The sequence below is a fragment of the Antedon mediterranea genome, chromosome 8 (assembly GCF_964355755.1).
Source record: "Antedon mediterranea chromosome 8, ecAntMedi1.1, whole genome shotgun sequence".
Taxonomy (NCBI): domain Eukaryota; kingdom Metazoa; phylum Echinodermata; class Crinoidea; order Comatulida; family Antedonidae; genus Antedon; species Antedon mediterranea.
The window spans coordinates 22356203-22370762 of record NC_092677.1 but is presented as its reverse complement, the minus strand read 5'-3'; the positions used below and the strand labels follow the sequence as shown (position 1 = coordinate 22370762).

General features: G+C 32.6%; 1 protein-coding gene across 2 annotated transcripts; it reads left to right on the top strand.

Moving 5' to 3' along the window:
• The first annotated feature begins 566 nt into the window (after positions 1-566).
• LOC140056384 (cathepsin Z-like) lies at positions 567-12008 on the top strand. 2 transcript variants are annotated; one of them, XM_072101745.1, is made up of 7 exons: positions 567-764; positions 4345-4508; positions 6957-7136; positions 7836-7986; positions 9013-9091; positions 9270-9356; positions 10829-12008. In XM_072101745.1, the coding sequence occupies exons 1-7, from the start codon at positions 643-645 to the stop codon at positions 10937-10939; spliced, it is 894 nt and encodes a 297-aa protein (XP_071957846.1). In that variant the 5' UTR covers positions 567-642; the 3' UTR covers positions 10940-12008. The 2 variants fall into 2 exon arrangements, with proteins under 2 accessions (XP_071957846.1, XP_071957845.1); XM_072101744.1 differs by lacking the exon at positions 9013-9091 and adding an exon at positions 8894-8972 and having other exon boundaries at positions 10829-11213.
• Positions 12009-14560: the final 2552 nt, after the last annotated feature.

Sequence of the window (14560 nt, the reverse complement as noted above, 5' to 3'; positions counted from 1 at the left end):
TCCGGTTGAAGTAGGCCTATTGTACAAAAATGTTCTCTCTTGAGCTTTGTTCACCTATACGTCCCTGTATATGCATGCCATGTTTCAGGGCCGTCAGACGACGCGTAGAACTAGTAGGACTTTCAAGTTGGTTCAATAGTGTCCAGATGGAAGAAGAAGAGGAGGAGGAGAAGATGAGCGAGTCCTAGACTCGGGTACCCCAAGTAAAAAGATTGTTTGCATTCTTACATTTTGTTTGCATGCCCTTGTGCCTTTTTTCATATTTCTAATTTAAATTATATACTGTTTTGTAACAAGGTTTCAGAGATTCCCCCTTTCCATTCTTTTGTTTTGTAATGATTATTTATATGTTTATGTTTTTGTGAATGGAAATAAAGAAACAAACAAACAAACAAACATAAATGGCGCTCCGTCAGAATGACGCTCTGAATATAATAAATACCTCACTATGAGCAAAGAATGATATATTCTTTGCTATGAGTCATCACTTTTCCTGGCTATGATGTCAGCTGGTGTGTTGGTCAGGTGACTGTGTCACATGATTTAATTTAACTTGTTTTTACTAATTTACTTCCTTTATTCCATCTTCTTTGCACCACCGAAAAGTCTAGTGAACTGTCGTCGTATCGTTGTTATTTTACAATGCTAAAATTAACTATTATATTTCTCTGTTTAACAACAACAGTGTTTGGCTTGTACTTTAATGATAAGAAGAAACCATGTTATAATCCTAAGTATGACGTTGGGTTGGAAGAAGGTGTAAAGTAAGTGATCCAACCTCACTCAGTTTCAGCTGGTCTTACTATTATTACTAGGCCTAGGCCTAGCTAGCTAGGCTAGGCGGCGCTACTGCAGTTTCGGACCACACTGTTATTTTCGATATTTCTTTTTTCACAGAGTCACGGATTAGGCCAAGTTGAGCCACCGTCAGAAAAACGTTATTTTCTATGAAACGCCAAATGCTAACTTTCGCCGGTTCTCGTTTCTATTTAGGCCTAATAGTTTCTATTATTAGGGATAACGATGTAGGCCTATATATTCAAAAGTTTATATATCACGGTTTTTAGTATATATTTACGCTGTGGCTAAAGATACGGTACCGTATTCTAACTTCTGTTTACTATTTTTATTCCAAATGGCCTTTAGGCCTATATTTTTTATTAAACTTTGTTTACAATGGTGACCATAAACAACAAGCAAATGCGGACAATAAAGGGGCCCTCAAATACTATGATTTTTAGACAGTAGCCCCAGGGCTGAGTCACAGAAATCAGCGCACACATGCAGCTGGCCCCAGCCTGGCATCGCTTTCCCTACAAAAACGAACTCATAATGAGGTTATAGTACGTAGTAAGTAGGCCTAGGCCTCTTTTGAAGCGGTTTTCTGTATTCTAAAATTAAAATCAACATGTTTTGGCTTTTCAATAATAATAACAGATGTAGGCTACATTTAGTTTTTGTCGTACACGACGGCGATAATAGCGATAAATGAAGCATAAAGACAATGCGATTGATCACTGTTTTCGCGATATGAAAAAAATCCAAAGTCCTCATACGATGACGTCACACACGTTGGCACCCCATTGGCTGGTTATGACATAATGCAATTTTACCGTACCTTTAGTAAACAGAAGTTAGAATACGGTACCGTATCTTTAGCTACGGCGATATATTTATTATTTACAATTAAAGAAATAATCATAAAAATCTGACTTGTTTGTAGCCAAAATATAAGGCCTAAAACATCACCGAAAATGTTCATTTTTAGCTAAAAATGGCGGAAACATTTTGCCCACCTCAGGCGGCGGCAGTTGGTTGTATGAACTAGGCCTACTCTATTTTTTGGTAAAATAAAATAATTACCAAAAAACACCGTATTTCAGTAAAATATTTTGTGTATTAACATTGTAAAATTTAATAAAATATGATATTAAAAGATAGTAAATAAAAAATTATAATTATTTAATTTCATTCAAAGAATATCAATACTCTTTTTATTAGTCCTGGAGACAACATGATTTTACGTGGCAGGCCTACACACGAGAAAAATATTATGGAGTGCACTGCATTTTTACCTTGAAAGATTAAAACAATTAAATTATTAAATACGACTACTTTCCTATGCTGTAGTGTTGTTTTTCAAACCAAAAAAATTGTAGTAGGCCTAGGCCAATGTAATTATATATTATTTATTTTCATGACACAATAAACCTAAAGACCATGAACTTATGTACTAGGACACCACTCTAATCACTACGCAAAATGTCGTAAAATTGGGCGTTTCATAGAAATTACCGGCGGCTCAATTTGTTGGCAGCCCGGTCATATGCCGCTGGAAATGTTCGCCATCTTATATTTAACAATTACAGTAATTGCCAAAATGTATGCTTCATTTTCCCCAAAAATATTAGAAACTATAGAGGGTAGTGTTAAATTAATATTTCATTATTATTCTTATTATTCATATTAATAGGGCCTATCAAAGAAATTATCTCGGTCACTAATCAATACATTCACTAAAACAAAAACAAATAATTTTCTATTTTTTAATACAGTGAGATAATAATATTTGCTATGATGACGATTTTAGATATGTGTTTTACATATTAAAATTGAAATATGGTTTATGTTTTTCAAAACTGTGAATTGTTTAAAAAAAAATAAAATGTTATATGTACGGACTCATATCGTCGCCATTTTGATATGTACAGCAGGTTCTTTATAAAACCACACTGCAGTTTACAAATAAAAACATAGAATAAAACATACATTGATTTCTGGCAATTTTCTGATTCTGAAATGGCAACAGTACGATCGAAGTATTCGCGGAAAAGGAGCTGTTTTAAAAGGCATTTTTTTATTGCGATATTTTATTGATATCTGAGTTTTCCAGATCTAGAAAACTCAGATCTGAGTTTTCTAGATCTAGAAAACTCGGATATATCTGAGATCTGAGTTTTCTAGACACCCTTTAACTTAATAAATCATTAAAAGCTTTTCAGTATGAACCTCAATCATTAATACGCGATTTTGTGAAATCACAACTATCAATGATATCGCCATAACTCTTTATAACAATATCAATAAAATTCACTATACGTAAACTTTACGTCAAGGGTAAAAATATTAGCAAATAAAAACCTATGATGCGTTCCAAGGTCATGTGCATGAAATTACGCGCTAACAATTTTAAAAACTCAAAATTAAGTTTTGATCAATTTAGAGCATGAATTAGGCCATTTGTGTGTTTCACAAAATTACTGCGCAAAAACAGGCATACTTAAAAAGCGTAAAAATACGAATGTTTTTATATAAATCGCATTCTACTCGCAATCCTTAGTACATTCACCGAATTTGAGTCCATTCCGACTTCGAACATTTGACATAAAAATGTTGTGACGTCATCAAATGGCCACTTGAATTAAAAAATTAGGAATTTTTATCTTTTTTTGTAGGTTATAACATTCAACGCGCATCTCTGTTATTTGAGGCCGATTTTTTCTAAAATTTCAGTATGTGCTTGTTAAATTAATTATCTTTCTCATGAGTTGTCGGCGTTTAATTGATGACGTTATCACGAGTAAAAACTTGAATAACGTATATCGTGTAATTTCAACTTCCAGCGTATATTTAAATATCTCACAGCTCTTCAGAATTAAAGGTGACCTTGATTTTAATAACTTATTATGAAAGCTGATGAACTATGGATATGAATTCTTATTAAAATTGTGCCTATCAGATGTTGTGACATTATCATATGGCCAGTTAAAGTTAAAAAGTAGTTTTTTCATTTCTTTAGTAAAAGTTATACAAATTTAAACGAGCGGCGCGCTTCTATGTGCTAAATTTTCCTCCAATTCTTATATTTATTTGCTCAATTCATTATCTTTCTATATTGTCATCTTCAAGTTGATAATTTCATCATACCAAAAAAATGAGTGTGTCCCGTAATTTCACCAATGCCACACTGTATATAGATATACAGTCTGTACATATTGTATATAGCATATAATAAATAGGCACAACTCAGCACTATAGCATATAATAGGATGGCATACATCAACATTTTCCGATAATATGTTAACATACAGTACGTGCATGTTTAAAAAATATTAATGTCAATAAAATTATAAAAATGATCACCTATAATTCGTCAAAGTGCCGAATTAAATTCTAGTTCTTTTTTTAAGGTTAGCCATAAAACCAAGCATTGCTCTTTTTGTTTTTCCCTCCATTTTGTGCATTATTTTAACTATCTATCTTATCAAATGCAATTTGGAAAAATAAATTGAAATCTTGACAAAAAATCAATTTTTTAATTGATTTTGATGTTTTTTTGATCAGGACACACTTTCGTCCACATGAGTACTTGAAGTCAGATTCACTGCCAACAGAATGGGATTGGAGAAACGTGAATGGAACCAACTACTGCAGTACAACACGTAATCAACACATACCACAATACTGTGGATCATGTTGGGGTATGGGTACAACCAGTGCATTAGCAGGTAAAACAATGTTAACTTTATAATACTTCATCTAATTTGAATAATATTACTATGCAGAATTCTTTTCATTGTATATCTATATTGTGTTGCGTATCTGGAATGTCTATGCCTTCTTTTCTACAATGTTGTTATATTAGGTTATGTAATTTATTATAAATATATGTGTACAGCCACATCAAAACCAGGCGCTTGTCGCTAGATAGGGATTTGTGTAAAATGCATTTGAATGTGTGAAACTCATATTTTGACCATTTTGTTTTTTTACCATTATCTGATAGGAAATTTACCGTAGATTTCAAAAATATATATCTTATTAACTAATTCAAATGGAAAGGTGGTAAAAATTACATAAATCTGAGCCTCTATCCTCGTGTTTCGATTGAAAGAACGTGGTAATTCGTTATAAAAAAGCAGTTATTTTCGTCATTCCTACGCCGTAATTTTGTAGATAACCCCTGAAAGCTTGGTATCATTCGATAGGTATTTTGTTCATGAATCTAAAAATAAATGAGTGATGTCACAGATTGTACGATATAGACCAATAAAAACCGATTTTATAGAACCCTTTAGTGTAAACAAAAACGGCCTTGTTGCTACGAACACGCTGAAAGAAGCGATGTGATTGGTTTAATTTTGTCACATGACCCATCCAGCATGGAAAATTCCAGGTCAACAAAATCTTATCGCTAGTAAAGTACACGCTTGTCGAGAAAAATATATTTTTTATAGTTCATCTAAGTACTGTACACAGTAATACTAAAGTGACGTGTACTGACTCAGACTTGATAACAATAAGTTATAACATACTAAAGTAAAGGGCCTAGCTAAGTTATTTATCGTAAGAGTTGATATTAGCAATGTAACTCTCAATCCACTGGCACTAGGCCTAGGCCTAGCTAGGTACAGTAGGCTAGACCTGGCTCTACTAGCCTAGGCCTAGTACTATAAGCCTAGACTAGGCGGAGATCCGCCTAGGCCTACTACTACGCTGGGCTACTAGCCTAGATAGGCTGCATGGCATAGTAGGCCTAGCTAGCTAGTAATAATAATAGTAATAACAACAACAAGGCCTAGCCCAATTAAAATAAGATAGAGTTTTCCTCTCTATAGAATAATAAGCCTCCTGGAAGGCTTTACTTTACTTACTAGGCCTACTGCTGGGCTATTTTATTTATTTCAATTTGGTTAAATTTCATTATGCTTAAAAATTGCCAATGATGGGTTGGGTGTGTGGGGAGTGTGTGCAAAACATAAACCGTAAAAACCAGTACAATACAAATCCCTCACAAATAAAATATTGGTACCTTGGCTAAATTTCACGTTATTCATCATGCTTAAAAACATTGTTCAAGCTAACAGGTGTGTCTATCTGTCATGATCAGACCAGGTGCTGGTTCAACAATAGACGTATTACATAACATTAACAACAGTAAAATCCAGTACAATACAAATCCCTCACAAATAAAATACTGGTACCTTGGCTAAATTTCACATTATTCATCATGCTTAAAAACATTGTTCAAGCTAACGGGTGTGGCTATCTGTTATGGTGCTGGTTCAACAATAGAATACATAACATTTTTTGAAGGTTTGCATGGCGAAATCAAATGTTGATATAAAGTTTGCGGTACACCACGTATATTAAGTCTGAAAAGAACTGTTGAGGTTCTCTTACATACATAACATTAACACTAAAAACCAGTACAATACAAATCACTCACAAATAAAATACTGGTAATTGAATTTTGCCGACCAGAAACGAGGGACATTGTGTACCCTGCGCCATTTTGAACAAAAAGCAGATAAAATAAAGTAAAAAGAGAAATAAAATTGAATAAAGTTCATTAATAAAATGTTTGCTGTTTTTTTAAAATTTGTTTAGAACTAATAATAAGCTAAGGCAATCTTCCTGAATACCTACTAGTAGGCCTACTGTATTATTCTTACACTACACTATTATAAATGAATTTGACAGATTTTACGTAAATTAGTGGTACTTTGTAATCGTCATAATTAACTATGATAACCACCTCGGATTTTGATGAAATTTTCATGAATATCAGAAAACACTATATTGAATAAGTGTGCCAAATTTCAGAATGATTGTTTATCTAGAAGGTAGTGTTGCTAAGGTGTTAATTGTTCAATCTGCAACAGCATGGGGCAACTTCCTGTCTGATTTGTCATTAAACTTTGACTGTTAATTACTCAGTAATTACAAATAAATTGTTGTATAAATGCTATATACATTTATTGCCATAACTCTGGGAATATTTGCTTGATTTAAATGATCCAAACACCATTTTGAAGGATATATTGTGAGGAATACCATTATAGTATCAACTAAAAAAATATATATTTCACCAAGTGCCTGGTTTTGATGTGGCTGTACACATATAGTTTGTATTTTGTTAAATTAGTGAACATAATACATTATTTTTCCTGCAGACCGTATCAACATAAAACGTAAAGGGGCTTGGCCGAGTGCTTATCTTTCCGTTCAGAATGTCATTGACTGTGGAGGTGCTGGAACCTGTGAAGGTGGTGGTCAAATTGGAGTTTACAAATATGCACACGAAAATGGCATCCCTGATGAAACTTGCAATAATTACCAAGCCAAAAACCAAAGTAGGTCATGTATTGTCTCCCTGTAAAAATAATTCTTAACAAATTTGTTGTTGAATATGCCATTTTAATGTCACATTCATAGTTGTTCACATCGAAAAAATTATATTTAACTGAACCCAGCCAGCCAGGTTTTTGGTTTAATTTAACCATCTATTTTGTCATTTTATAAATGAAAAGGATCGATTCTGTATACAATATTCATTTTACAAAAAATGTTTTGACTAGCCAGAGATAAACTAACAAAAAATCCACATATAAATAAAAATGTGTCCAAGGTCAAATGAAAGTTGGCTGCTTACAAGACTAATAACAAATCTAAAGTTGGATTAAGCCAAGCTAGCTTTCTGTAGTAGTATGACTTACCTAAATAATATAAAAGGCCACTTACTTTACAGCTTATTCCATCTCAACGTCATACTTAGGATTATAACATGGTTTCTTCTTATAAAGTACAATCCAAACACTGTTTTTAAACAGAGAAATTCAGCATTGTGAAACAACAGTTAAACGATCATTTAATAGTGCGTACTATTGCATGCCATGTGACCCACAATTGTCCAATCCAATGACAGGAATTTATTTAGGTGTTATATAATAATGAATGTCTGCTGCAAGTGTAGAAAGAAATGCGATCTACAGAGGGGAAAAAACGGTCAGGGTCTGTCATCTTATTGCTTGTTTTTTAATTTTTGTCTACAGAATGTGAAAAATTTAATCAATGTGGTACGTGTTCAACCTTTGGAGACTGCTTTACCCTATCAAACTACACACTTTGGAAAGTTGGTGACTATGGATCTATCAGTGGTATAAACAAGATGAAGGCTGAGATATATGCAAATGGCCCTATTAGGTGCGTACAAAGTTTAATTTTCAGAACTCGCAAGTCTGGACTACTTAGATTACACCTAGATTTGTAAGTCACTGCACTTGCATAAATTGATTTACCGGTTGTATAAAATATGGAATAAAAAATTGAAACTTGTATCAATTTAATTGCATTGCTAATTATTGTACTTAATATTTTTTTAATTATTTTTATGTATATTCTTTAAATTAAGGTTTATACATTACATTATAAACAATAAAAAAAACAACTTCTGTTTCCTCTACCTTCTTCTTTAAATGCAATCTGATCACAAAACGACTATTGCGTAGCTAGCCCTTAGCATACGATGATTTACTTTTGTATGAGCTGACTTAGAGGATTTAGTAAGTGTAGCGGCCAGTTAAAATATGGAGAAACAAATAAAGTATGATTTGGGAAAATTTATTGCATATCTGGAAGCAACAAATTATCCATTACAGGCCTTTTTTTGCTTATTGGTAGCAAAACTGTGCCACTTACTAGGCCTAGGCCTACTCCAACCAAGTCCATGTTTGTGTTTGCTTCGGCCTAGCCTAGCCAGCCAAATTGGGTGGTATGGTATATAGAACAAAATTAATATTTACTGGGCTTTCATCGGGGCACGGTAAAAAAATATAGCCCTCGGTGATCTGGAGACATACTATATCCCTTGACGAATATAAAATATTGCTAAATTAATAGTTTTGCTGTATATATTCAATCGATAATAAAGTAAATTTGAACTAACTAGATTGTCAGAGAGTTTTTGATAGGTGGGAGTAGATCGCTTAGATTAATGGGGTTTACTGTACTGTAAACCCCCATGCCCTGCCTAAAAGCATGCTACTTTTAATGTTTGCTGTTTCATGTATGTATTGATTTGATTAAATTATACTTGATATTATTATTGCAGTTGTGGAATCATGGCCACTCCTACATTAGAAGCTTTCAAAGGTGGCGCTATCTATATTGAATATTCCAAAGATGTTGAAGTAAGTAAAACTTTAATGTTTAGTTTTTTTTATTAAATAGCTGTGGTGTCATGGCAACCAATGCATTTGAAAAGTTTCAAGGTGGAAGTATTTATACAGAATTTCACCTTATTAATTATGTAAGTACACATTTACTGTCTTGATTTTTGGCAAGATTAGCAATCCCAGTGTCTTTGTCATATAGTATCAGGATTTCTTCATTTTATAATAATAAAATACTTTTACTAATCATAATAGTAGTAAAGATGTAGAATAACAAAAGAACTCTATCAAAATTAAAAGTTATTTATTACATAGATCAACCACATTATATCTGTGGCTGGATGGGGTGTGGAAAATGATATTGAGTACTGGATAGTTCGCAACTCGTGGGGGCAACCTTGGGTAAGTATAATATGAATATTAACCTTTTTAGTAATGTCATTCTTTTTTTTTCTTCTGTCTAGGTGTTCATCCTATGAATATTGGTTGTAGTATTAAATAAGGATGTATAAAAATGTTAACTCAAAATGTTATTGAATAAATGCCCATTTCAAGGATTGTGTAGAACATGTATATTTTTATGCAAATAACCCATTTATTAAATATTTACTGTATGTGTAAATCGTATATTTCCTCGAGTACGATGATATTGACTGAGTAATTTTTGTGTGATTATCGTTACCCTGTCATTAAACATATAAAATCCAGTAAATTCTTGAGGAGTTTGATATCTACTGTTTAATTTGCGTGTGGCAACACTCGCGTTTGGTGATAAATAAACAAAAGTTATCTACTGGGTCTTGAACTCGCAAATATTAGTCGACAAGACTACGTTTCACATGCCGCGCCACGTAACTTGCTTGAATAATTAAAAATACCTTATTTTGCGGATTCAAACTCGACTGTACTGAGCATTGATATCAATGACCTCATGTTTTACTAACTGAGCTAACCGTGAATTACGAAATAAATTATGTTCTAGGAATACACGTGTAACTAATTAAAGCTCCAACGACCATTGCGGTACCCAACAAAAGAGGTTTGACATTACGTAACAACTTACGAAACATGGTCGTTGAGATTTTTTATAATATGTATTTTGCGGAGGGACACCCACCTTTTTATATTTACAATCTTGTCCATCTTTTAAATATTTAAAACAAAAAAAAACAATTAATTGTATTGGAATTTCTCTTTAACTTTTCAACATAACATTCAGAAATTTCTTTTACATCAAATAATTTGTGCAATATCATTTTTCCTTTTTCTGTATGTAGGTCACATTCTGAACATCAAACTGTGTGTAGAGGAAAACCATAAATTTACAATTCCTTTTTAATTTACACACATAATGTTTTCTTTATGAATTTTAAAGGCAGCTAGATGGTAAATGTAGTAATTTAATCTTTAATCTAGAAATGTTTATCTTTCAACTAGTTTTTTCAGCATTTAAAAAAAATTTCATTTCCACGAATTCCTGTGCTCAAGGAACACCAAAGTACAAAATACACAAAAATATGATCATATCAAACAAGATACTTATCGAACTAAGATACATTGCCCCGCACAGAACGGCCAAACGTCACACAAACTCATTCCGAAGTCAACCTGCCCAAGCAACGACTACAGGAATCCACATATCCCAAAACAATCCACCCCTTGAGATTTCTTGCGTAAATCACACATGAAATTCCAGGAAACCACCTACCGAATACCCAAACACAACGCCTAATCCAACAGCACCCATGTCACCCCACAATGGGCAAGTCAAATCCAGAAATGATCCCTATGACTCTCTGCCATTCCCGGCCGACAACATATCATTAAATAATAGTAAAACATGTTAGTAACTGTCTTGATATTCTTTATTTTAGGCTGAAAATGGTTGGGTTCGTCTTGTAACCAGTGCATACAAGGGTGGCTCTGGAGACCACTACAATCTTGGTGTGGAAAATTCCTGTGCATATGCTGATCCTATAGTATAGAATTATCGTTAAATCATTAAAATAATTATCATAATGTTCATTTAACATGGCAATTACTTATTATACTATAGTTTGTTTAATACTTCAGGTGAAGGTATTTTCTGTTTTGTTGTATTTTTTTTTATGGTAACCGATATTTTATATAGACAATTTCAGTTAAATTAAACCTTTGAAAAATACAATTGTGGACACCTCATAAATTTGTAATTTTACAACAAATAAATAGCTTTTCATTAAACTATTGTAAAACAGTTTGAACATTAATTTACAATTTGAATTGTTTTTGATTGTAATATATTGTATTTTTATATTTATGTATTTATATTATAATATATCATTATATTGTAATACAAGGTTTAGATCATTAAAGTAGTGTTTCTGAAGATAGATTGATCCAATGACCCATTTTCTTATCTTTATTATTTCACCACTAAATTGAACAACGAAAACATACAAATTATGTAATGTACAAACATGATTGTTGAAGCAAAGTTTAATTTACCTCCGCCAAGGAGGTACTGTATATGTAATCAATCGCATGTGTCTGTCTGTTTGTTGTTTGTTAGCAGGATTACTCAAAAAGTTATTGCAAGATCTTTACTAAAATGATGATTACCAAAATACAGATAGATATGTGGTCAAGGACTACTCCATTAAATTTTGGAAGTAACCCGGATTGCGGTCCCAATTCTGGACTACTTTTTAGTATTATTTTCAGACCTGCTAGTGTTAAAAAATAAGGAAGAATTTTCAAAAGCCGGCGAGCAGTCTTAAAGTAACAAACTGAAATTGCATTTTTTTTCTACTTGTTCAAAAAACTTAATTTTTGTACAAGAAGCAAGAGTTATAATTTGTGATTTGTAGTTTTGAAAAGACCTATTTCTTTTCAAATTCACCCGGTTTTTTGGCGTTCCTCTTCTATTGTTAGTATATTATATATACTCTATATTTTTTCCGGAAAAATCTTATGTATTTTACAGTAGGTGGAGGTATGATTTGTAGTTTTAAAATGAATGTACTTTATGGATTTAAAATATAAACATTTTACAAGATTTATTAATCTATTTGCTTAACATTAGGCCAATTTAAGGAAATTAACGATAACAGTAAAAACAAGCACGAATGTGCAATACTCGGGGTACAGCGAAAGAAGCTGTATACAGACGTATACAGTTAGAAAGTAAAGAAAATAGGTTTCGCCAGGGCTCGAACCGGGACCTTCTGCGTGTTAAGCAGACTTGACAACCACTACACTACGAAACCTCTTACATTAAAAATGTGGGTTACAGGAAGTTTTTTAATCCATTTAAATTACAAATAAATGGTAATAAGCACAAAGCAAAATAAACATGTGTAAAAGTGATAATTACCGATTACACAAAATAAGTATTTTAAAAAATAATAAAAATAAGATATACTCTGTATAATTATCATATTGCGTATACAGTACTTTTCACCATAAATTTAAAAAAAAAATGTTTCGTCCGGGCTCGAACCAGGTACCTTCTGCGTGTTAAGCAAACGTGATAACCACTACGCCAAGAATCCGCATATAACCATATAACTACATAACGCTGTGGTGTGTGTCACACATTGTGGCTTCTTACTTAAACAAATTAATTAACAAAAAATTAAAAATCCGGCTCTATAGCTTTGAGGACATGTCCCTGTAGTATGTTCATGCCAAATCCCAGCTCAATACTATAACGAATAAGGGAGGAGTAGTACTTTAAAAATCGCACTTTTTACTCAATAGTGTCCAGATGGAGGAAGAGAAGGAGAAAATGAGTAAGTACTAGACTCGGGTACCCCGAGTAAAAAGTGAAATGACTACTACTTTACTACCTTTTTTTAGGTAAAATTAATTTATTGATTAAAATATTATTGAAAAGTTAGTCGCACAATTCCTCTGTGACGCCGATTAATAGATACAGTCTATCAATTATAAACCAAAAAAAGCCATTGGAGTTTTTGTTGAATTTAGGTGACTTGTATATTTCTTTTACATTTGGCAATTAACATTAATTGTTGGATTTATCAGAACATCTTTGTCTAGTCTGGGTTCCAGACGGAGTTTTGTCTTGATCATGTCTAAATTAGTAAAAAGATAAATATTTGCACATATGGCGTTTCATACGTATACTACTTGAGCTTGTATTTCCAGACAAAAATCGAAACGTCGACTGGTGGACTAACATAAAAATGACAATAAATACAGACTTGGACCAAGTCTAATCTTCGTTCGTAGATTTTATTTTTCATTTACTTCTTTTACAACTAGAAAGCCACTCTGAGAGTGCATACCTCATATTGTAAAATTCTCCTACATAAGACTTCTCCGGTAAAAAAATATATATATATATTTGTGTGTGTCTTAATGCTCTTTGTGATTTAGGCTAATTTCACTACAAGCATGTTTATGAGAGTTTGGTGTAATGGTTATGTAATAAGCCTTTCAATTAACAATAGCTTCAGTTGACTAACAATAGAACAGCAACGCGAAAATCAAACGAGTGAATTTGAAAAGAAATAGGTTTTTTAAACTACTCGCATAAAAAAACGTGCACATTAAATCAAATTATGTTTTAAAATTACAAATCACAAATTATAACTCTTTCCTCTTGTACAAAAATTCAGTTCAAAATTTTTTAGACAAGTAGTTCTCGAGAAAATGCAATTTCAGTTTACTTGTTACTTTAAGACTGCTCGCCGGCTTTAGAAAAATTCTGTTCTATCTTTTAATACTAGCAAGTCTAAAAAGTATACTAAAAAGTGGTCCAGAATTGGGACCATGGTCCCAAATGGTCCCAAAATTTAATGGAATGGTCCTTGACCACATATCTATCTGTATATTCATTTTGGTAAAGATCTTGTTATTACTTTTTGAGTAATCCTGCTAACAAACAAACAAATGAAAGCACTCAGAAACTGAGTGAAGTACTTGGCAAAATATATCCACTGATTGGGAGCATGTTCAAATATACATTTTTTTGCTTTATGTATTAGCTTTACATGTTAAAATCCTGCTGGGGTTAATAATTTTGTTTAAATAATTTTTTAATACAAACAATCCCGGCACTTTCTGAAATCAAGATTGACCAGAATAATGGTCGAGGAGTGTCTTAAAGCTGTGCCGATTTGCGGCGCCCCTGCCAGTCGAATAATATTTTGGTCCATGTCAAAGAATATGTTCATGTTAAAAGAATACAGAGTGTGCTATTTAATATATCCATGAAAGATAAGCTTTTGTGACATGACAAATGTATCAATTTTCCTTAAAATCAATAGGCATGTTCTGACAGTAAGTATATACCTATGCACAGAATGAAATAAAAAAAAATGACTAAAAAAATAATTATCAACTAACAATAGTCTCATTTGACTAACAATGGAACAGCAACGCGAAAAACAAACGGGTGGATTTTAAAATTTTTGTTGATTTTCAATAGGCATGGTCTGAAGGTATATACCTATCTACATCAAAAAATTCAGAACGATAACTTGAAAACTGTAGGCGCTATCGTGCAAACAAACAAACAAACAAACAAACAAAAACACAAATGAAAGCACTCAGAAACTGAGTGAAGTACTTGGCACAATATATCCACTGATAGGGAGCAT